This window comes from Pan troglodytes, chromosome 19 (genome assembly GCF_028858775.2).
Source record: "Pan troglodytes isolate AG18354 chromosome 19, NHGRI_mPanTro3-v2.0_pri, whole genome shotgun sequence".
Lineage (NCBI taxonomy): Eukaryota > Metazoa > Chordata > Mammalia > Primates > Hominidae > Pan > Pan troglodytes.
In genome coordinates this window covers 55,113,398-55,138,612 of record NC_072417.2, presented here as the reverse complement: position 1 = coordinate 55,138,612, position 25,215 = coordinate 55,113,398, and the positions used below count along the sequence as shown (strand labels likewise).

The 25,215-nt window shown below is 41.5% G+C and overlaps 2 protein-coding genes across 12 annotated transcripts in view; both read right to left on the bottom strand.

Annotated features, from left to right (window-relative positions):
- The window catches only part of CDRT4 (CMT1A duplicated region transcript 4), a 126,555-nt gene extending 124,444 nt beyond the window's left edge, over positions 1–2,111 (bottom strand). For 9 of the 11 annotated variants that reach the window (XM_063798990.1, XM_063798995.1, XM_063798994.1 and 6 more), the window contains exon 1: positions 1,975–2,111. The gene's annotated coding sequence lies outside the window, so the exon portion shown is untranslated. Of the gene's footprint in view, positions 1–730; positions 1,727–1,974 lie in introns of those variants that run through there. The other 2 variants (XM_063798996.1, XM_063798989.1) reach the window with 1 other exon arrangement.
- A 1,969-nt stretch (positions 2,112–4,080) lies between these two features.
- Positions 4,081–24,424, bottom strand: LOC107969043 (F-box/WD repeat-containing protein 10-like). The gene is made up of 2 exons (XM_024350684.2): positions 7,969–24,424; positions 4,081–4,951 (listed from the first exon to the last, which is right to left on the bottom strand). The coding sequence occupies exon 2, from the start codon at positions 4,860–4,862 to the stop codon at positions 4,131–4,133; it is 732 nt and encodes a 243-aa protein (XP_024206452.2). The 5' UTR covers positions 4,863–4,951; positions 7,969–24,424; the 3' UTR covers positions 4,081–4,130.
- Positions 24,425–25,215: the final 791 nt, after the last annotated feature.

Below are 25,215 nucleotides of genomic sequence, written 5' to 3'. Positions count from 1 at the left end.
ACAAAAATTAGCCGGGCGTGGTGGCGGGCGCCTGTAATCCCAGCTACTCTGGAGGGTGAGGCAGAAGAATCGCTTGAAGCCGGGAGGCGGAGGTTGCAGTGAGCCGAGATCACACCATTGTACTCCAGCCTGGGCAACAAGAGTGAAACTCCGTCTCATAACTGAATGAATGAATGAATAAATAAATAAATAAATAAATACATAGTGGGAACAGTCAACATGGTTGCGTTTCTCCAGCCTCATCCGGCCTGGGCGCAGGTTCAAATGTCAGAAGCATGTGAACCTGAACAACTCCATCTTCAATAGGAGCTGGGTAAAATGAGGCTGAAACCTACTGGGTTGCATTCCCAGACAGGGCATTCTAAATCACAGGATGAGATGTGAGGTCGGCACAAAATACAGGTCATAAAGACCTTGCTGAAAAAACAGGTTGCAATAAAGGAGCCAGCCAAAACCCACCAAGACCAAGATGGCCACGAGAGTGACCACTGGTCGTCCTCACTACTAGACTCCCATCAGCGCCATGCCAGTTTACAAATGCCATGGCAACATCAGGAAGTTACTCTCTATGATCTAAAAGGGGAGGAATGAATAATCCACCCCTTGTTAACCATATCACTAAGAAATACCCATAAAAATGGGCCACCAGCAGCCCTCCAGGCTGCTCTATGGAGTAGCCACTCCTTTACTTTCTTAATAAACTTGCTTTCACTTTGCACTGTGGACTCACCCTGAATTCCTTCTTGCCTGATCCAAGACTTCTTTTGTTTTGTTTGAGACGGAGTCTCCCTCTGTAGCCAGGCTGGATGGAGTGCAGTGGCCCGCGGCTCACTGCAACCTCGGCCTCCCCAGTTCAAGCGATTCTCCTGCCTCAGCCTCCCGAGTAGCTGGGACTACAGGCGTGCACCATCACGCCCAACTAATTTTTGTATTTTTAGTAGACACAGGGTTTCACCAAGTTGGCCAGGATGGTCTCGATCTCTTGACCTCATGATCCACCCACCTCGTCCTCCCAAAGTGCTGGGATTACAGGCCTGAGTCACCAAGCCCGGCCAAGGACCCTCTTTTCGGGTCTGGATCGGGACACCTTTCCTGTAATACAGCTGAATTTAACCATTATTAGATTTTCTCCACTCAAGGCATCTCCTCATAAGCAGTCTTTCCTGACCATAACTCTTAGTTGTCCTATCCTCAGACACTTGTTATTTCATCACCCTGCCTTTGCAATTATCTGAAAATATCTTTGGTTATACAATTTATCGTGTCTCCCCACCCAACCCCCATCTCCTAGAACCCACTTCCCTAACCCGAAAATACGGGGCAAGAAACCTGTCTGTACTGGTCACAACCCTATCCCTGGGCCTACAACCGTGTCTGAGTCATAGTAATCCCTCAACAAATTTTGTGTGAACCGAAAGAAAAAAACACTCAAGACAATCTAAGTGACCATAAACAGTAGTTTTTTCTAAAAATATTATTAATCTTACGAGTCTCTGGTTGCCAACATGTGGACTACAATTAACTCTAAGAGCACAAAGGAGAGAATCACCAACAACATTAGTTTGGAAACAGCAATTTGAAAGCGAGGCTCTGGCGGTGTCGCCGATTCCTACAAGATAGCATCGCACCCCTGGGTGTCAGGAAGCTAAGAGGCCCGCAGGCCGCTCCTCCTCAACTCCACCCCGGCAATAAGGGTTGAGGAAAGAGAGACCCCCACTCGCGCTGGTTAACAATGGGCGTCCCCACAGCCGCAAGAAGTACTTGCTCTGCGCCGCACGGGTCACGCCTCCCCCAGCGGCCTCAGAACCCCCAGCAGCCCTCCTCAGACAACTACCCACAGCCCTCCACTCCCGGCCGCCCCGCTCCTCCTCGAGTTCGAGTAGCGGGCGCGGGGGACGCGGGCTCCAGTCCCACGGAACCTGCAGAGCCAGTCCCAGGAGCCGCCACCCTCCCAGCGCGCCCTCAGCCCCTCACCTGCGGCAACACGGCGGCCCTACGCCAGCCCTACTTCCGGGAGCCACGTCAGCGCAGCAGCGTACGGGTCCGGGTCGGAACTGACGCGACCCGTCACCAAGGGCCAGCAGGGACCACTGTAAGAGCCTCAGTCCGGCCTCACCTCCGCTTTGAGGGAGCAACTCCAGGGGCGAGGCGAGCGGGGGCGGGGCGAGCGGGGGCGGGGCGAGCGGGGGCGGGGCGAGCGGGGGCGGGGCGAGCGGGGGCGGGGCGAGCGGGGGCGGGGCGAGCGGGGGCGGGGCGAGCGGGGGCGGGGCGAGCGGGGGCGGGGCGAGCGGGGGCGGGGCGAGCGGGGGCGGGGCGAGCAGCCCGGACACGGCGAAGGCGGAGCCTGGAGCAGGAGTGAAAGGGAAAGGCATTGGGGCCACAGTGGGCTCCAAGTGGAAAGCTTCATGGTCTGTTTTACGGAAGTATTTGCTGTCCACCCAATGCAAATTCTAAAGTCGTTCCCCCAGCGTTGCTGCCCCGAATGCAGGGGGGCGGGGTTTTATTGTATAATATAATTTTCTTTAAATATTTTACAAAGACTTACTCCTGTACAGTATTACTTTTGTACTTTAAATTGTAGAAGCAACTTTTTAAAATATGTTCTTGCAGAGAAGTAAAACGTTAAGAAAAACAAGGCAGGAGGACTCTAGAGTAACTAATGGACGGTATTATTATGGGAGGTATAAACTTAGACTCCAGGAGTTGAGACCTTGCGCCCTGGAGCTTAGGCGCCTGGGAACTCTATTGCCAATCATATCACCAACCTTTATGTACTTCTTTCGTCGTTGTAAAGTGGGGGTGATAATGGTTTCCTTACAGTGTAAGTATCTAGTAAATGGGAGACGTTATACTTATTACAGTTTTAAGTCCAGCCGCTCATGCTGTGATCTTGCCTGAACAAAGGATGTGAAATTAAGGGGCGTTAAGTCATCTTTGAAGCGGTGATGATGACAATATCCTATCTGTCTGGCCGAGTCAGACTGCTGTTGGCATAGTGGTATTTGCACGTTTCCTTAATTGAAGGGATTCTATTAAAATCACAAATTTTATGTGGCTGTTTGCCAGTGCCATTTAAAACCTAATATTCTAATAATGAAAGGGGGAAAACACACACACGCGTTTCTCAAAGGCGAGACATTTCGGCAGCACAATTGCATTCGTGCCCTTGGAGATGAAAAGCTGACAAATTTGGGGCCTGTACGTCCAGCCTGCCCATGGCAGGTTTTCAGTGGTCCACTCAGTGCTGTGGAGTTTTGTGTTGTTTTTCGTAGTTTTTGGTTTTTTAAGGCATTGTGTTTGAATTCATTATCGTCTTTTAATTTTTAATAGCTAATTTTTAAAGCTAATTTTGTATTTTTAGTAGAAACGAGGTTTCACCACGATGGTCAGGCTGGTATCAAACTCCTGATCTCAGGTGAGCCACCCGCCTCAGTCTCCCAAAGTGCTGGGACTACAGGCGTGAGCCACCGCACCTGGTCAAGGCTTGAACTTTCTAATGGGCCATAGCTCTTGTAGTGGGCTGCACTCTTCTAAAGTACCTGGTCCCTGCACCATAGTCCAAAGGTTTAAGCAGAAACCTCAATGCACTTGATGTTACTGGCCCTCTTTGTACAGAGGATAAATATGCTAATTCTCTTCCTTAGGAGTTAGCCCTGAGAAGGAAAAGCTCAATGTTGTCAGATGCAACAGGTCAACCCCACTGAGGGCTTCCCCTTTTAAATTCTTAATGGGTTTCATCAGGCTTCTGTGCAAAAATACCAGAAAACTCCAATGCATTACCCTGATATAATCCCATAACTTCATTTGCCAGAAGAACTAATAGCACTAAATTGGTAGTGATGAATGGTATCTAATTTCCAGTGATCATCTCCCCATCCCCCATCAATGAAACTGGGCTTTCCTAATGCTCACTAAATTGTTTTCAGTGGGACTACAGATGCTAATCTCGCCCAACCTCCTTCTGTTTTCTTATTTTGATGATATCAAATATTTGGCTCAGAGGAAGATAATTGGGAGTTCCCACATTAATTACCAGGAAGAAACAGTCAAAAAAAAAAAAAAAAGGCCAAATAGCAACATCCGCTTGGCTTTCTGTTTATTGTAAAACATTGTAATTTCCCAAGGCTGGTTTAGATGAATACATTTTGTCCAAGTTCAGGGGCCGCTGTTTTCCCTTGCTTCGTGAAATTATCAATAGGCAGGCCTTTGATCTTCCTGATCCATGCAGCTTTGCTGGCTTTTCCTGGATCAACCACTCCAGTGGACTCCCTGGCCTGATATTCCTTCATCTTGGCTTCCTGGTGCTCCTTCTCCTCCTTCACGGTCAACAGCACAAACTCAGTGTTCACTCTAAAAGGATCAAGGGATGTATAGATGCGAGGCCGTTCTTTCTTAAGAGACAGGGTGGCTGTGCCCACTTGTGGAGCTAGCATGTGGTTTGGTTTAATGACCTGCATACTGGTCAGGGGACCCATACTGCACACAGGCCTTTCAATTGAACTGGTCACTTGGTCTCCACCCTTTAAGCTGCCAGAGAACCTGGAGCGGATAATCATGGGCTGGGGTATGGTGGACTGGACTCTAGGACTGTGCAAAGAGATCTTCAAGTTGGGCTGCAGTTTCTGGATTTCAAGGGGAATACTGGTTCGTTTCACATCCATAGGAGGATTGCTCAATCTCAACTGATCAACTGCACGTTGGATTGATTTTCCTTTGAAATTCAAGACCTTCCTTGGGTATGAAATTGAAGGTCCCCAGACATCAGTAATTTCTGTTTGGGGCCTACAGGGATAGGCAAATTCCCTGGAATTATGGGCTTGCTGCAGGGCGCTAACAGTCAGGAGGAATTGGTCAGGTGACATAGGGATTTTCCAAGACTTTTTCGTTGGGTGACTGGGCAGTTTTCCAGGAGTTTCCAATTGTCCTTGTTTTTGTGCTTTCTCCACATCATCTGCTTTTTCAAAAAAAAGAAAATTTTAAAAAATTGGCGTTCTATGAAAAATATTAAGTACATATGCATTAAGTACTTGGGCATTCAAACTTCGAAGCACATTGAGGTCTTTGTTGCCCAACAGGTATGCCATCATACAGGCAGGCACCATGAGTGGTATTAGAAATGCTGATACTAGAAACAATTTAATAAAACAAATTTTTTTGTTTGTTTGTTTTTGTTTTTGAGACGGAGTCTCGCTCTGTCACCCAGGCTGGAGTGCAGTGGCATGTTCTCTGCTCACTGCAAGCTCTGCCTTCCGGGTTCACGCCGTTCTCCTGCCTCAGCCTCCCAAGTAGCTGAGACTACAGGCGTCCGCCACCATGCCCGGCTAATTTTTTGTATTTTTTTTTTAGTAGAGACAGGGTTTCACCGTGTTAGCCAGGATGGTCTCGATCTCCTGACCTCGTGATCCGCCCACCTCGGCCTCCCAAAGTGCTGGGATTACAGGCGTGAGCCACCACAGCCGGCCAATAAAACAAGTTTTTAATAAAATGCTAGTATTGAGTAAAGAGTATATTAGCCTCTAAGTGTGCATATTTTGAATGCAACAGATGTGATTTCAATGCTACACATATTTTTGAAAATGTGAAGTTGAGGCCGGGCGCGGTGGCTCACGCCTATAATCCCCGCACTTTGGGAGACCCAGGCGGGTGGATCACGAGGTCAGGCGATCCAGACCATCCTGGCTAACACGATGAAACCCCGTCTCTACTAAAAATACAAAAAATTAGCCAAGCATGGCGGCGGGCGCCTGTAGTCCCAGCTACTCGGGAGGCTGAGGCAGGAGAATGGCGTGAACCCAGGAGGCAGAGCTTGGAGTAAGCCAAGATCGCACCACTGCACTCCAGCCTGGGTGACAGAGCAAGACTCCGTCTCAAAAAAAAAAGAAAATGTGAAATTGGGAATGACCTTCACATCTCATTCATGATTCACACAAAGCAGATCTTATAAATTTATAGTAGCATAACTGTATTTTTCAAAATAATTATATTGCAAAATTTGATCTTTACCTTATTAATCAAATTTGACTCCAAATAATCTTGAATGTTGCCCAAAATAAAACCTGTCTTCAGGCTGGGTGCGGTGGCTCATGCCTGTAATCCCAGCACTTTGGGAGGCCTAGGTGGGTAGATCACCTGAGGTCGGGAGTTCGAGACCAGCCTGACCAACATGGAGAAACCCCGTCTCTACTAAAAATACAAAAAAATTAGCCGGGCGTGGTGGCAGGCGCCTGTAATCCTAGCTACTCAGGAGGCTGAGGCAGGAGAATCGCTTGAACTCAGGAGGCAGAGGTTGCGGTGAGCCGAGATCATGCCACTGCACTCCAGCCTGGGCAACAGAGCGAGACTCCATCTCAAAAAAAAAAAAAAAACTGAGTGAAATCAAGATGTCAAAATCTTCCCTATTCTCCTTGCAAACTCAAAAAGAGAATTTTTCTCCTTTTATAAAAAAAGGAATTGTGATGAGCTCATTGTTTATTAATTTGTCTTTTTTCAAATGATAATGTATTGTGGATCTCTTTCCAAGTTAGTATATACAGATCCTCATCATACAATTTTTAGCTGTATATAATATTCCATACAATAGATTTTTTTATTACTTAGCCATTGCCCATTGATGGACATTAAGTTTGTTAATGGTCAACCTAGAAGAAAATGCAGACCCCATTTTGGGAGGCTGAGGCAGGAGGATTGCTTGAGCCCTGCATTTGGAGGTTACAGTGAGCTATGATTGCACCACTGTACTCCAGCCTGGGGAACAGAGTGAAATCCTGTCTCAGAGAAAAGAAGAATTCTAACCTGTTCATCTCATAACATTATTATGGATATAATAATAAGATCACTAAAATCATGTAAATAAAAGTACATTGTTAGGGAAGAGGTTTAAAACTATAGAGAAATATAGAGTTGTTTACAGAATTTGAATGTCTTTTTAAAATTTGCTTTAAAATATAATACTTGTCAGCTAATAACATAAAAAAGAAATTCAAGTTATTTTCAAAGGATGGGGAGAAGTAAGCAAAAACACATGCTGAATAAGCAAACTCAGAGTGAAAACTGTGTTTCCATTATGATTAAGTTGGTAGGCAAAAACTACTCAGTGGAAAGTAGAGTGGTGGGTTATTGAACCTTTCCCTCATACTATCATCATCGGAACACTTTTGTGGAGTGTTGTCTATGTAGAAAAGCGTGCTAGTTCCCAAGGTTGCAGAGAGGTAAATAACATGGTCTTCATTCTCTTGGAATCATGTCGAGGAGATGGCAACACACGTGCATTAAAAGGACACTAAGTGTTGTCAAAGGTACATTTCACTCAACAAATGTGTTTTTTTAGTGTACATGCCAGCCAGGCATGGTGCTCGACCCTGGAGGTGCAGTGGTGACTAAGGCACACTTCTGTGTCTTGTGGGGTTCTGAGTCATGAAGCACCTCATATGTGTGTAATGTGCTAAATACTACAAGGACAGGCCCAGTGTGACGTGGGAGCACAAAGAGAAGTATCTACCTCAAACTGAGGAGACCAAGGATTACTTCTCAGGGAATGCGTCTTGAAGCTGAGAACCAGAGGTTGAGTAAGAAATAAGCCATTCTGCCTGTTCCCTGCTGAGCTCTTGTTTCTGTTCCTTCCTCCTCCACCTACTCTAGTTTGGTGGTCCTTAATCTCCTCCTCATCTCACTTCTCTGCATTTGCTACACTCCACACTGTCTGTACCTCCAACCCAGATTGCTTTTCTGAGCCTAGTTCCTCTGAAAATCTATTGGGCTGCCCCTGCAGGCAGCTCACATTTTGTGTGTATTCACCCCAATTCACTATCTTTCCCAAATCTTTTTCCTTAATACCTTAATTTATGTTCCAAAGTCAGGCACCTATAAGCCATCCTAGACACTCCTTTTCTGTTATCTCCTTCATCTGATTACTCAACAAATTGTGTCTTTTCAACCCCCTGATTTACCCTGGAATCTGTGCCCTCTCACCTCAGTGCTTTAGCTTCAGCCCATCATCAGTTTTGCGTGGGTTATTACAGCACATCCCAGCTGACTTCTCTGCCTTCTTCCTAACCCTCCTTCCATCTGTCTTCCACTCAACTGGCAGATAGGTCTTCCGTAAGTGATCACTGTTTCACCAAACATATTTAAGACAAAACACATATCTTTGCTGTGATGAAAAGTACTATAATAAACACGAGTACAGGTATCTTTTTGATTTATGTTGATTTCTTTCCTTTTGGGTAGATACTCAGTAGTGGGATTGCTGGATCAAATGGTAGTTCTATTTTTAGTTCTTTGGGAGATCGCCATACTATTTTCCATAGAGGCTATACTAATTTACATGCCCCGTCAACCGTGTGTAAGAGTTCCCTTTCCTCTGCATCCTCATCAACATCTTCATTTTTTGTCTTTTTATGATAACAATAGCTCTTCTGACTGGGGTAAAATGATATCTCAGTATGGTTTTAATTTGCATTCCTCTGATGATTAGTGATGTTGAGCATTTTTTCATATACCTTTTGGCTATTCGTATGTCTTCTTTTTTTCTTTTTCTTTTTCTTTTTTTTTGAGACAGGTCTTGCTCTGTTACTTAGGCTGGAGTGCAGTGGCAGGACTATGGCTCACTGCACCCTTAACCTCCAGAACTCGTGATCCTCCCACCTCAGCCTCCCAAGTAGCTGGAATTACAGGTGCCAGTCACTGGGCCTAGGTAATTTTTTTTTTACTTTGTGTGGCCGGTTTCAAACTCCTGGGCTCAAGCGTTTCTCCTGCCTCGGCCTCCTAAAGTGCTGGGATTACAAGTGCGAGCCAACACACCCAGCTAATTTTGTTTTTAAATTTTTTGTAGACACAGTGTCTCACTATGTTGCCCAGGCTGGTCTCAAACTCCTGGCCTCAAGTGATCTTTCTGTCTTGGCCTCCCAAAGTGCTGGGATTACAGGCATGAGCCACCATGCATGTCTTCTTTCAAAAAATGTCATGTCATTTGCCCACATTTCAATGGCATTATTTGTTTGTTTGTTTGTTTGTTTTTACTATTGAGTTGTTTGAATTCCTTGTACATTCTGGGTATTAATACTCTTGTCACATGGACAGTTTTAGGCACCATTTTCAATACTATATTACAGAGGTGAACAAAACAGAAAAATTATTGCTGTCGTGGAGCTTGCATGCTAGCCATTATACCTGGCAGGTAGCTAATGCTTAATAATGGATGGATGGACAGGTGGATGGATGATAAGAGAAAGAAATGACCTCCTAGGTGGGAGAAATACAGAAGTAAAGATACCAAAGAAGGAATACATGGCATCTGCTGTCAAGGCGATGAGAAGGCCATTCGGACAGGAGTGGAGAATGAGCGAAGAGACAAAATGAACATCAAGATAGAGAGACAGGCTGTAGACCTTGACAGACAGACAGACTTTGGATAGGTAGAGAATGAAGCAAAGACCATGTCAGGCAAGATGAACATGGTGAGCAAAGATGCAAAGATGCGAGTGCAAAATATATGTGTAAGGATAAAAACAGGCAACCTGGCCAGCTGTAGAGGGAAGGATGTATATAGGAGAATTGTGAGGAAGTAAAACTGGGAAGAGGTTAAGGAAAATGTACGGACCAGACTACACTGTGAAGGCTGTTCTATAGGAACTGGACCTTGGTCAGTGTTGTTCTGGAGCTCCTGACTAGTATATAATAAGGCAAGAGAGAGAAAGAAAAGGCACATACATTGGAAAGAAACGAAATTCTTTTCACAATGTGATTGTTTACGTGGAAAATTCAAAGGAATCTACAGAAAAGCTACTAGGAGTAATAAGTAAATCTAGCAAGGGTATAGAATACAAGGTCAGTATTCCAAAATCAGCTGTGGAATTCCACTTCCAGCATGACAACATGGGCTGCTCCCCAGTGAAACTGGGCTCGGCAGAGGACTCTTCGATAAAACACAAAAGCCACAAACCATGCAAGAAAAGTAGATAAACTGTACTTCATCAAAATTAAAAACTTCTGCTCTTCAGAAGACACTTAAAATGAAAATACAAGCCACAGAGTAGGAGATAACATTTGTAAAATACAGACATGATGAAGAACTCATGTACAGAATATAGAAAGAAGTCTTAAACTCATTAAGAAAACAACCTTAAAAATAGACAAAAGGGGCCGGGCACAGTGGCTCACGCCTGTAATCCTAGCCCTTTAGGAGGCCGAAGCAGGAGGACTGCTTGAGCCCAGGAGTTTGAGACCAGTCTGGGCAATATAGTGAGACCTCATCTTTACAAAATTTTTTTTTTTAATTAGGTATGGTGGCATGTGCCTGTAGTCCCAACTACTTGGGAGGCTGAGGAGGGAGGATCACTTGAGCCCAGGAAGCAGACGTTGCAGTCAGCTAAGATGATGCCACTGCACTCAAGTCTGGGTGACAGAGCAAGACCCTGTCAAAAAAAAAAAAAAGTGCGTAAAAGATTTAAATAGGCCCTACTCCAAAGAAGAAATACAGACGTTAAATAAGCAAAAGATTTCCAACATCAGTAATCATAGGGGAAATGCAAATTAAAAACACAATGAGATACCACTACACACCTATTAGCATAATTAACATTTATTAAAAACAACAATGCAGTGCTGACAAGGGTGTGGAATACCTGAAGCTCTCATATATTGCTAGTGTGAATGCAGAATGGTACAATCAATTCCAAGAACAGTTTGGCAGATTTCAATAAATTTAAACAAAATTTACCATACAATCCCATTCCTATGTATGCATGGACACACGTCCATACAAAGATCTGTATATGAATATTAGCTTAAATATCACTAAAGACAACCTAAACATCCCTCAGTTGATGAATAGATAAACAAATTACGGCTGAAATACTACTCAGAAATTAAAAGGAACAAACCACTGGTACGTGCAGTGACACGGGTGTGTTTCAAAAGCACTACGTTAAGTGAAAGAAGACAGAGACAAACGACAGCATGTCGTATGATTCCATTTATATGACATTTTGGAAAGCCAAAACTAGGCACAAAAGTAAGATCAGTGGTTACTGGGAACGGGGCGGTGGGGGGTGGCGGGGGCGGGGTGACAGGAGGGAATTGGCTACAGAGGGGCATAAGAAACTTTTTGAAAAGATAAATTTATATGTTCTATATCTTGATTGTGGTGGTGGTTACGCTATGTTTACCTTTTTTTTTTTTTAACTCAGAACTAACTGTACACTTGCAATGGGTAAATTTGTGTATTGAAAATTATGGTCTGTTTTAGACTAGATTTTCAGAGCACTTGGTTTTTCCTTGGGGAATAGAATGTTGTAGAACATAAGATTTTGGGGTCCGACTGCCTGGAATCAAAGCCTAGCTCCTCCGCCTGCTTCACCATGCAAGCCTGACCATATTACTAAACTTCTCTGAGGCTCTGTTTCCTTGCCTATAAAATGAGGTTCGTGCCTTCCACCTCATAGAGTTATGTGAGAAAACGACTGTTCTTTTAAAGCCGTCAGTAAATGATACTGCTGTCATCATTGTTACTACTTTTTTCAGAATTGTGTCCTCAGCATCTCTGGATGTTACACTCTGTGCTAAATGCTGGAATATGACCAGCATGACCTGATCCCTGCCTTCATTCCAGTCAGGTGGGGAAGGTAGAACTTTAGCCAGTGAACAGTTGAGCTCTAAAAGATCATTCTAGGTGGGCATCAATGGTGCCAAGGAAAGAGACAGAATGATAATACAGAACAATTGGGAGAGAGCACTCCAGAGCGGGAAGGCACTGGGAGGGAGTGGATTGGAGTTGAGAACTGAAGGAGAGTGATGCAGAGATCTGGGGGAACGTATGGTGGCCAGAGTGGGCTTCTACCTGACACTATAAATAGAAAGGCCAGTGTGGTGAGAACATAATGAACAAGGGGCAGGGTGGCACAAGATGAAGTCAGAAGGGCTGGAACTCCATGTGCAGTGGGAGAAGCCAGAAATGAGTTGTACAAATGGGGCTGGTGTGATCAGATTTAGGTTAAAAGAACCCCTCAGCTGCCTGGGTAAAATAGACCATAGAATCCCAGGAGAGAGACTTGGGGCAGCTCCTGCCATGACTTGATGATAGCTTGGACCAGGGTGGTCACAGCAGAAGTGAAGTTCTGCTGTTACTCAGCTCAAAATTCAGGCTGGCTACCATTGCCTACTCTTCTCTGAAATGTTCCCGTCTCTATTGCCTATGTGTATCTTCACCTTTGTTACAGTGCTATAGCTCTGTCTACCTGTAATTCATTATAAGGGAGAGGAGCAGAGGTGACATTAGAACGTAATCCCAGAGAAGGTGCAGCTCCCCTGTTCAGTCAAATCCTCACAGCCAGCACCAACAGAAATACATTTCTGTTTAGCCAGCCTGCCGATGCTTGTAGCATGAAGAATAATAGAGTAAACCCCGCAGGGAAACAGAACCCCATAGAATTCTCCACCTCTCCTCTACTGAGAGTCTCCTTAAAGGCAGAATGGTTTGAATGCCCAGCCATCTAAATATAGGCTTTTCTTTTGTTCCCTCTTAATTTAACTGAGTGATTCTCAAACTCTAGTGAACACAGTCATTATTTTCCAGAATTGTACATACATAACCTTCCATGTACTTTATGGATGAGTTCAGGGGATTTTAAAGGATAATTTTGAATATAATGTAGTTTCACCTTAGGGCTGACCTAAATAAACTGAATAAACTGCAGCTCCACTGTTTCAAGAAATTGAAAATGCATCTGGTCCTAATACAGCTTTGAGTGCCAGTCTTGGTGCTGCTTGCCTGTTTGTTACTGAGCTCCCTTTTGTCTATGTTGTTTCAAATGATGGAGAAAGTGACCTTGAATATATGTAATAAACAAGGAATAGTAAGATAATTGACTGTTTTTGAAATAGTTACAGTAAAAACCCTTTACATTTTAAGCAACATAGAAATTTTCTATAATTTTTTTTTGCAAATCAAAGGGGAAAATGTTTATAGCTAAAATACCATTTAATGACAACAAAATCAATGCAATGACATTGTCATTTGTTTCATTTTCCCAAGGAGAATACAGAGGACAGTACTTAAGTTTTAGTTATGTTGATTGCTTGTGTGAAATGCTGATTCCTGCCAGCAGTCGCCAGGTGTCTCTCACACTGCTGGGAGAGGAATGTCTCGTCTTCTTCATCTGGTTGCCTCCGTCACTGTTCTAGGGGCTTCTGGCACTGGTGCAAGGCAGAGCTGTGCTTCCTTGAGAGTGTGCCAAGCATTTACTTTGGTTGTTTAGTTCTAGTCTGGGAGCAGACACAAAAGGAAAAAAAAGAAAATACCAACTCCATATGTCTGAGGTATCACTTATAGTTTAAAAAAAAGATTGTCTTATCATGTTTGGGAAAATACTGGTCTCCCTGTTTTCCTCCTATTTAAATTCATCCTAAAACTTCCAGGGACACAAGAAATTATTAGCTATTTTGACCATCCATTCCAGAAAAGACGGTGGCCTTACAATAATTGCAAGTGGTTAATAGAAACACCCTTTTACAGCTTCTATTTACCAAATGTAGTTCCTGTGGAAACACTTGACCCCGTGGCTTTCTGCTTTTTATGTCAGCTCTGGGGCCTTTATGATAGAATTATTTATCAGAGTCTTTAATGGCTCGGGGCCACTTGATGAACTTGAGTACACTGTACATCACATCACTTAGGAAGCATCCCAGATGCTCATGGATAAATCTAGAGTCGTGGTGCATTTGGCTAAAGAGCTCCTACATGTGAGGAAGTCTGGAGAAAAGTGCTCCAGAGGGGTCACAATGGAGCTGTCTTAACCTCCGCTGTCAGCTTCTCACCATGGAGTTTATCCCTATTACTTGGAGCGAAACCACTGCATCTGTTCTCCTTAGGCTGTGTCAGCGCAGCCACCTCACAGCCTCAGGGACCCACGGCTTCCATTCTGGATACTCATACTGGTAAGTGGGACTTGGCAGAGGCCAAATCAAGTAGTTTGTTTCTGACACCTCTGAGCCCATTTCTTTGCCAGTTTTATATCATCACTAGTAACTCCCTTCCCTGTACCTCTTACATATCACACAGGCAGCCAGTGTCCTTGAACACCTTCTACTTAACGAAGCTGCATATCTGCTTGCAACACTGGTCCTAATAGGATAAAAGGATTAAGTAGTTTTAGGGTGGCCAAGAGGAGGGGACAGCAGGAGACAAGTGGTTGAAAGTGAACGTTCCTAATATTTCTTCTAAAATATACCTCAGTTCTTCTCAGGAGGATAAAACTAGGTGTTTTGCCCTAGCAGATTATAGCTGCCAGAGTCTAACACCTATTTTGGAATGTTTCCGGGGGTCCTTGGGACCCCTTTTCTGTCTTATGGTCTTCCGTGCTGTAAGACCTGGAGACCAGCTGGCCTGAATGGAGGTTGTGGGGCCTGAGGGCTCTCCCAGCACCTCTGCCAGCCCTGTTGCCTCATTGGTTCCTTCTCTTCTGACTTCATATTTGACAGGTTGTCCTTCTGTCTTAGACAAAAATCTATTAAATTCGCTGCTCCATCCAGTTACTCTTCTATTTCTCCTCTTTGTAGCCGACTTCTGGAAAGGGTGGCCTGCTCACCACTTCACTAGTTGCAGCTCAGCTTCCAGCCTCACCATTCATCTCTGCTTTTCTCTGTACTTTCACTGCATTTTTCTCTCTGCATGGCGGCCCTTCCAACCACTCTTCACTTAAATGGACTCATATCAAAATGGCAACCTCAGCCTTAGCCCCTAGGTCCTCCAGCTGAGTTCCCTGTCCCAATTCCAAATCTTTATGAGAGAAAATTTGATTGCTCCAGCTTGGGCCTCATAGTTCCATTTCCCTGGGGCAAAGGAAAGGGTTATAAGGACAATTAAGCATTAGGGATGGGAATGGGAGGACAAAAGTACTTAAGGCAAAGGGAAGGATCCAGGGCAGCTTCCACGGGACTTTACATGGCACTTGGCCAGATGTGTATCTAAAGCTATGATTCTGCTTTGTAACTTTCTAGCTATAATCCACCTCCCCAACTTTCAACAAACACATTATGTCAAATTCTTTCTGTGTGTTATAATTAAAGCCAAAGAGATTCTTAATATTTACCAAGTCTTAATTTCGCTTCAGAGATGTGTTTCCTAGTTCGGTTAAAATTGGAGTTTCTGTTCATGTTCTCCTTGTTTTCAGAGAAGACAGAGAGATGTAGACACCGTTCATCTACCATCTTTTATCAAACCTGAGGTCCTTCAGACTTATATTTTTAAGGTATCTTATATATATATTTTTAGTGATATCCTTTTTGCTGGTCTATCCTAATTTAATATTTCTTAAGGACGTCAAGGCCTACTGTTTCTTTTAAATATTTTAGAATCAAATAATTATTTTCTTCAATTCATCAAGAGTGTATTGATCACCTGTAATGTACAAGCACTGTCAGTTTTGTTTTTATAATGCTCAAAGTTTTATAATCTAGGTGAAAAACTAGCCACATGTATAAAATGCTTAACAGACAGCATAAGGCAGCCCAGAAATATGTGTTGAATGAAATGAATAGATCAGTACAAACAAGAATTTCTCTGGAAAGTCAGACAAAGAAGAAGAACAGAGTGGACAGTGAAAGCTTCCTGCAGGCGGAGCCAGGACTGGGCCTTTCTTCTTGTTATTTCAGAGACATCTGTATTTTGATTATGTCTCTTTTGAATTATCTATTTTCCAGCTTGGTGACGCTGACAGGGAAATAATACATGTCAGCATTAGTTTTTCCAACTTAATGGATCAGATGAGAGTGATCCATAACATGTAAGCTTTAGGTGTGGGCTGTAAGCAGGAGAGATTGCACGATAAGAGCAGAGCAAAAGGTTATTTAGAGAGGATAAATTAAAACACTTGGAATTGGGGTCAGTCAATACCTGGTTTTGAAATGAATGATGAAGATGGAGTTTTAGAAATGAAATGAATGGATTGTTTATTTGGCATTATTAACTTAAAGAACAGGGTTTAGCTTAAGTATTATAGGGCTTTACAGGAGACATTTTTCAAATTTACTGAGGGTTTTACCAGTAAGCACTTAAGCAAATGTAAACATTTTGTGGGCTGCAGGGGAGCTGTGGATATTATTCATCACCCAGGCACACTAGTCTAGCAGACGGGTACCCAGCCAGGCTAAAGCTCTGCAGAGTTTCTAAGGGTTGTTATGATTAGTCTCTTGGTGTGTATATATTGCTAATGTAATAAGAACATAAACATTTTATAAGTATAGAAATTTCTTTTTTTGTAGTGTTAACCAGTGAAGTGGCAGGAAGAACAAATTTGGCCTCAACTTAATAATAGTGGTGTTAATGTAGAGAACTTGTTCTTAAAATAAAACTGTTCTCTATTAACCATGGTATGAAGAGTTCACAAAAACTTTTTGTACATATTGTCATGCTTAGTCATTACAATGGTTGAACAAGAGGAACGCTGCTGGGATTTTCTGAAAGTTACACTCCTTTCTCTCATCATGAGAAAAAAGAAAGCATTTGTGACTATTTTCAAGCGTTGTGAGCTGTGACAGTATTCCTAGGGATGAAGGATTCTTCTGTTCTCATCTCCCTTTGTATAATCGGAAAATGCCCAGATAGTCTAATAAATATGAATATGAAGAGTTAACTGTCATAGTAACTTAGTCTATCACTTGTAGCCAATTAAAACATATGTTTTAGGAGCAAATATCTTTTACTAATAATCTAGGGTCATTTTGCCTAATGTCTCTTCACTTTGATTCCTCTCTTTTCACATAAGACGATGTGAAAAGATGGGACACAATTAAATGCTGTTTTCATTGGTTGGTGTTAGATGAGTGGAAGTCATACCATAGCGTTCTCTCTTTTGCATGGTTTGTAAAGGTTCATTTGGGCACCATTCTTAAGTTCAGAGAATATAAAGATGAGTAGTGCAAAGTCACTGCACTGAAAAAACACAGCATAAGGGGATGGGCAGCCATGGCAGCAGCTCATGTTAGCATGAGGTCTAAGAAGTGCTGTGAGAGCTTGGGGACAGACATGGAGACCAACCATGTGGAGGGGCTCAGGAAGGTGAGAATGGAGAGAGAAAATGTCCTTGGAGGAGTTTTTTGATGTCTAAGCTGAGTCTTAGAGGATGAGTAAGAGATGGCCATACAAAAGATGGAGAGAAGTGTTTCAGGGGGTAAGGGGGCCAATTCTAGGGCAAAGGAGCTAGATGCACAGTTAATTAGACACGTTCACAGAACAGATCAGAGATGGCAAAATAATGGCCAATAGACCAAATCCTGAAGAAGCATTTTTTGTTTGGCCTGCTGTGCCAGGCTGGTCCTTGTAGATGTCTGCATTTGTAAACATGGTCCCTGGCCAAAGGTCCTGGTCCCAAGGGGCAGGTAAGGAGATGGAGTAAGAGGTCAGCACTATACCTCCGGGTAGCTGCACGTGCACGCAGCTGCCAGTCTCCAAAGCAGCAGAGATGGATAGTTTTATTTCCCAGCTTCATTCTTTATAAATTGTGTTTTATTTAAGCTTTTCAAAGACTCTTTAAAATTCATTGACGCTATTTGGTGCAGGTGAACAAAGCTATTTTTTAAGTAGAGTCCTATAAATTAAAAATAAGGAGGCAGATCAGAGAATTCAACTATCTGGCTCAATCAGGAGAAAGGAAAGGTATGTGTCTGTCACGTGGCAGGCACTGGGTGTTATGGGATCCAGGAGTAATGGAGGGATTCGGTAGTTGGTCCCTGCCCTCAAGGAATTAGAAAAACAGACTAAGAGATTGGACTACAATGCTGGAAACTCTGATTTTCATAGCTGGGACAATAGGAATCACTCCTCCTTAAAAATTCCTAAGTCTTTGTACAAATTACCCTTAATTTAAGATGAATTGGTGTAGCATAATTCAGGGATCACCACGTACTCCCCTCTGAATAAGAAGGCTGAATCTCAGTGGTCAGCAATGAGGGAGATTCATTTTGGTATTTTTTTCTTTTTTCTTTTATAGGCAATCTTTCTTCTCTTCCTTCTAGATTAACAGGATTCTTTCAGTCAGCTTTCAAAACTCATTCAGCGTAGATCTGGTTTGTTTTCTTCCTTGAAAAAAATTATTAATATAATACCACAGTCTCTGCACCGAACATCATGATGCATGCCTATAATCGCAGCTACTCAGGAGGCTGAGGTGGGAGAATCACTTGACACCAAGAGTTTGAGCATTTTTTAGAGATGGGACCCCATTTCTTAAAATAAATAAATAAATAAATAAAAAGGTGTCTGTGTGTGTGAAACCACAATCTCCACGTTCTGAATGTAATTATGCCAAATATATTTTCTTCTTACATTCTTCGCATTTCTTTTAAACATGTTTTAAAATTTAATTTTCTTTTAAAATAGGTTTTGTTTTCTCATTTTCTTCACAATTTCCTTAAGTTCTGAATTTACATCAGTCGTCTGCCACTCTACAATATCTATAACTTGAGACATGTTCAGAAATAGAAAACTCCTAAATAAGATTCTGGGGAGACATTTTCAAAACAGTTTTCTGTAGAGGCTTTCTCCAGAAACTCATTTCCAAGCTCCAATGTGGGATTTACGCAGGAAATTAAAGTTAAATTGTCTTGGTTTGATTAAGGTTTTGCATTTTCTTTTGTTTTTGAAGAAAGGATATTTTATTTTGTAATTTCAAAGTCATTTATTGTGGAAGAATGACCAAGAAGTATGAAATTAATTTTTGTCTAAACTAATTACCTGCAGAGCTGCTCAAAATATAAAGCTTTCTGGACTTAACATTTCATAGGCTTCTCTGAGACATTACTTAACAGAAAGGCCACATTTTTCCAGGAAGTTATTTAAAAGTCAGGTAATTTAAATCACATTTATTAAGTGCAATAAATAGGCACCAAATTAAATCTTGTTTCTCTCTTATTTGTTCTTAATTTCTGTAGAAAATTATACTTTCGTAGAGCTATGTAAGGGCTGATGTTTAGTAAACAAAACAATGTTATATTTAAAAAGGAGAAAAAAATAATTCATAGAAATATGTGGACCAATTTTTCCCCACTCTCAATCCATCAGTTTCTTTTCTACAGTAGCCTTGGGCAGGAAAGGCAGAGGTAGAAAAATCTCAAGCAGTGATGCTCAGTAGAAAGACATCTTAATTTAAAATGTAATTCAGTTTTGTATATGAGTTTTGAAATAAATCATCATTCAACCCTCAGCATGAACCATGAACCTATTTGCATGCATGAGTGAATGAATATAAAAGAATTTTTTTGTTCAAGAAAATTAGTCTTTTTCTGCCCACCCCCATCAAATAGTGCTGTTTTTCTTATTCACACATTTATTCTGTGTTGTTGAAAATTAGAACTTTTTTTGCAATATTATCACACCCTGTTCAACTCTATTTCAGATTGTTCTTATATAAATTCAATCCAGCAAGAATCACTCACAGAGATATTAATTCCTCTGTTCTTAATAAAAGGCCATTACAGCTACTGTTGCAGCAGTGCAAGAGCACCAACATTTAAAAAACATGTTTTGTATGTGATCAATCTAGCTTTTCAATATACCACTTTTTGTAATTTGGTATAATAAAATTAAATTGTAAGTAAAATTAAAATTGAAGATAAAAATAGTGGTGTATTCATAAGTCTTTATAAGTCTGACAAAATAAATCAGGGGAAACAATTTATGGCAAGTTTATCAGCCCCTCCCTCCAGCTCTATTTAAATAGGTCCTTCCTATTTAAATTATTCTGTCTTATTTCATCTGTTCTTTCTTGTAGCTGATTTTACAATTGGAGAGTTCATGGTAGTTACATGTGTTTGTTTAAGGTCTGTCTTCCTTTCTAGACTAAACTCTTGCTGTTTTGTTCACTGCTGTACAGCTACACTTAGCATAGTGGCTATCTAGGCAATGAGAAATTTGAATGAATGAATGAATGAACAAGTCAACACTATGTGCTCATTTAACAAGCACTTTTTAAGTGCTTTATTTACATCATTGTATTTAATTCTTAAGACAACTCTATAATACCTCCCATCTTACAGATGAAGAATCTAAGGCCAACAGATTAAATAATTTGCTCAAGATCACACGGCTAAACAAGTAGAAACCCGCCTTCCCTATTGTCTTTTTATTGAGCCTTTTTACCTAAGCAAGTTTGACTTGAAAGTTTCAGTCTTGCCATTGAAAGAGCCATAATACACCCTTTCAGTTGAGGAAACCAAGGACCAGAGAGGTTAAATAAGTTACCCACTTTTAAATAACTAGTTAACTTCAGAGTCAGAACTAGAATGCAGACCACCTGATCCTACTCAGCATGCTTAGTTATGGTTCCATGAGGAAACCAGAATTTAGCACTAATAATAAAAAGTATTAAAGTATTTTTAAAACATATTTCTTATGAAAAATCCCAACAGATGGAATAGTAGAGTGAGTACAGTGGACCCTCAACATACTCATGGCCCAGAATCAACAACTATCAAGACTTTTACCACACTTGCTTCATCTTGCCCTTTAAGTACTTTTAATGATCAAAACACTTGTAGCTGTATGATTAAATTAAAACAAAGTAGATAGTGCAGGCAAGTCAGAAGTCTAAGGATACATCCAAAGTTCCTCTGCTAATTGATAACAGAGCTAGTTCACAGCCCTCTATTCTTCCACTAGAACATGCCAAGAGATATATAATGAAAGACAACTGAAAGTGGGTGACCTAACCAGGCCGGCCGCAGTCAGCACTGGAGTGGAGCGGCTTATGTTGGCTCAGCATATGTAGCTTGGCCAGATGGGGACCAGCATCACATTGGTAATGGTATAGTAGTTATCAAATCTCAGAGAGCTTCCAGACCACGTGGATTCCTAACAAGTTCCCAGGTGATGCTGATGGTCCAGGAGCCACACTTAGAATCATGGTGTGGAGGATCTACCCAGAAATTCCAATGAGGCCCTCTTTCCTAAGGTAACTGAGCCCAGAGACACCCAAGAAGGCCAGCTTAGCCTTTCTTCTCCTCATCTTGCTTCTAGAAACCAGATGTCAGAGTAACACTTGAACTGGAAGCAAACTGCTAAGGAATTTAAATGATAAAAAGGAGTAAAAGGACTAATAAAAAAAACATATTCCACAAAAAATTTAAATATTGAATAAATTATGAAAGGAGAAAACTCAGGTGTGTATGTGTGTGTGCCTGTGTGCGTCTCCAGGCTTGGGATGCTTTCAAAAATCCATCTAGGAATGGGAAGAGCTGATGGTTTTTGTTTGTTTTTTTAATCAAAGTCTGAATGGTATGATTAAGAGAAAGAGTATATAGACTAATTGACCTAAAATAACAAGAAATCAGTCTTTGACATAATAGTGTTTGAGATCTCTGAGATTTAGCTCTGACCACATTTTATGAGCACTAAGGCAGAAAATCATAGTTGTGTTTAACTGAGATGAAAAATGAACACTCTTTTCTAACCTTTTTCTATCTAAAAGATAGATCTCTTGATTAAAACAGCTAAACTTCAACAACCTGAATATAACCATGATATTTAAAGATTTCATGGTAAATCAAACTTAATAACCCACATATTATTTGATATATTCTCTCTTTATTCCAAAACCATTATTATTGTTTGTCCTCCTTCTACTTAACAGTTCCAAAGAGAGTCCTTTACTTTTTTTTCACTGATGTCTCATTGTATACAAATATTCTAAAGAAAATCCTCTAGTTACCCCTTTATTTAACTTTTTTCCTCTGCCTTATTTCTTTTTTTTTTTTTTTTTCTTTTTTTTTTTTTGAGACGGAGTCTCGCTCTGTCGCCCAGGCTGGAGTGCAGTGGCGCGATCTCGGCTCACTGCAAGCTCCGCCTCCCGGGTTCACGCCATTCTCCTGCCTCAGCCTCTCCGAGTAGCTGGGACTACAGGCGCCCGCTACCACGCCCGGCTAATTTTTTGTATTTTTAGTAGAGACGGGGTTTCACCGTGTTAGCCAGGATGGTCTCGATCTCCTGACCTCGTGATCCGCCCGCCTCGGCCTCCCAAAGTGCTGGGATTACAGGCGTGAGCCACCGCGCCCGGCCTCCTCTGCCTTATTTCAAACAAGAGTTCAAGTAACTTGTAAATGTATGTAAAATGTGACAAAATAGTCCAGAAAAAGAAGACTAAGAAGAGACAAAGTGGAGCCAAGAATAACAGAACTTAAAGTGCAAACCATGATCACCCTCATGTCATTAGACCAAAGAGCCGTTCAGTGGGAGAGGAGGGCCCGCTCTCTGCTTCTAATGTGCTCCACCAATGCATTTTAGGAAATCTGGAAGATAGATTAAAGATACAAGCTAGCTGAAGGCTGTTTCTCTCAACGAAGCATTTGATAAAAATTATGTGGTGGTGTGCCCACGATTCTTCTTCCTTTAAAATGCCTAACTTGAGCCTCTCTTGTGAGGTGAATTAAACAAATGCTTGTCTCTCTTTGCTGACTTCCACATGGCAGGCAGAGTAGTCCTTCTAAAAAGCAGATCTGATCATTTTCTTCCACTTTTTAAAATCTGGAAGACTTCACTGAGTCTGCATTTGCCCAGAGGTCTCTGTATGTGGCCTTCCTAATTTCTGTGCTCTCTTGACACCTCCCACCCTCATTCTACTCTCCAGATATGTGGAACATAAACTTGCCATTCTTCTCCTCTTTGGCCTTCTCACACACTGTTCCCACTGCCTGCAACTCTCTTCTCCACCCTTTCCGCCCATCTCCCACCCATCCATCGGGTCTCAGTTTACACATCACTTCTTCCTAGAAACACCCCCTGTCCACCACCCAGCATAAACTAGGTTAGGTGCCCCTGACTGCCCCGTGTTCCCTGCTGTGCCACACATGCTTGCCTTGGCCACGAACTGACCACCACTACAGCATCAGTGCCCCCAGGACAAGGACCACACCTGTCTTGCTCACCACATTATATACAGTTGTTTCGATTTCAGGGAATGCAGTATTAGGCTATTTGCATAATGGAGTAAACTGAAGGTGCTTTTAAGCCCACAGGAAGCTCCTCCCAGGTGATTGCATCCCAACTCAAGACTCCAGCCACCCCAGGCCCTCAGCAGACCCAGGAAAGAAGAAGCTCAGCAAGTTGTATTACACCAGTGTGCCCCACATACAGTTGGGAGACTCTGGGTTAAACTGATGAGCCAACAAATGAGCCTGAGTATAGGTCCTGTTTCCAAGTTATTTTACTTGCTTTGAGTCTCAGTTTCTTATTGCTAAAATGAGGTAATGCTATCTCAGTAAACTTGTCTTATTTTAAGGTTTTTTTTTTTAAGAAACTCAATACTGTTTTTTAATCTATCCTATTGGCAAATTTTATTTTTTGTTTTGCTTTGTTTTTAATGTCACAGCCAGTGTTGATACAGGTTCTAGAAGATTGTGCTCTCATATAGTGCTGGTGGGAGTGTAAACTTGTGCAAACTCTCTGGAGTACAGCCTGACAGTACGTGTCAAAATCCCTACAACATGTGCGTATCATCTGACTTAGCAGTTTCACATCTAGGAATTTATCTTCGCAATTTCTTCTAACCAGAGCTGTGAACAAAAGTCTACCCATAAGATATTTATCCCAACATGCTTTTTGATTTTTAAAAATGGAAAAAGACTGAATGTCTGAAAAAAAGTATATTGGTTGAATTAATTGTGGTGTATCCAAAGAATAAGCCACTGTGTGTTATAAATATTAATGATGTTGATGCAAAAAATATATTTAATAGCCTGGGGAAATTATTAAGATATATTGAAATAAATCAGGGAATAAAACCACAATTTAGCATATTCTCAATTTTTTTTAAGTAGTTATATCATTGGAAAAAGGCTGAGAAGATATCAACTAGTATGTTTCTCCGAATAACTCATGAAGAATTTCTTCTTTGTGATTTTCTAGAATTGCCAGTTTTCTGAATTGGATGTATATTACTTTTGTTATAAATGTTTTAGGAAAAAATGAAACATAACAGGAAAATAAATTTCACACAGTTTGCAATTGGAGTACCTGTGCCCATAACACAAGAAAGCTCTGAAGTCCACTGATTGAGGGCTCCTCGTGCCAGAAGGGGAAGGATTCCTTCAGGTGCCTGGATGCTGAGAGTGATCATGGCATCCTGGGTAAATAGCTTCATTTTCGTTTGCATGGCTTGTCAGCCTACCCAGTTTTCATTCATGCCCTTGTGCACATTGATTTAAACACCAAAATTGAGCCACATCATTTTCTGTGACTTCAACAAAGGTCAGAAACTAAACTTCCACATAAAATGGCCTATCTCGATAAATTAAATTCATGTGTGCTCTTCTAAAAGGGCTTTTCGTAACACTAATATCTTTGAATCCAACTGGCCTCCACAGAACTTGAAGAAGGAGTAAACAACCTTCTTCTTCTTTTTTTTTTTTTTTTTTTTTTTTTTTTTTTTTTTTGACACAAGGGCCAATTCAGGAAAAAAAAATGTTTATCAGCCACATTTTTCTCCCTCCCAAAATAAAGCTAGTTTTTTAGAGTCTCATAGGGGAAAAAAAAATCTGTTCTTATAAGCTATAAATTACCTTATTGGAAGAAGAACAACATTATAATATGTGCACTCCTTTTTAGCCATCTAAAGTTTCCTTTCTGGGTATATAGGAGATGTAACAACACAGAGGTATCTTTGTAATCTTTCATCTGGAAAATCATATTGTGTGCCATGTTGGGAAGATAGATGGTTCCAGGTCATATGATGTATGAGGGAACTTCAAAAAGATTATGGAAAAAATAGAATTAAAAGATAAAAATTTAAAAAAAAACCTATTTCTCAACCTAATCCATCAAGGTCAAGACACTTTGGTAAGCAGTGATACCAGCCATTTAGTCTATCTGTAAAGAACTCACAGAGTCCTGGGAATTTAACCATGTCAAAGCATTCTTTTTTACATTATTAACTGAAGAGAAATGGATTCCCTTTAAAGACTTTTTAAGATTAGGAAACAAAAAGAAGGCAGAAGGAGCCAAATCAGGACTGTGAAGTGGATGCCTAATGATTTCCCATCCCAATGCTCACAAGGTTGCCCATGTTTGATGAGAGGAATGAGCAGGAGCATTGTTGTGGTGGAGAAGAACTCTCTGGGGAAGCTTTCTGCTAAAGCTTTGCTAATTTTTTTCAAAACACTCTCATAATAAGTAGATGTTATTGTTCTTTAGCCTTCTGGAAAGGAATCAAGCAAAATGCCTTCAGCATCCCA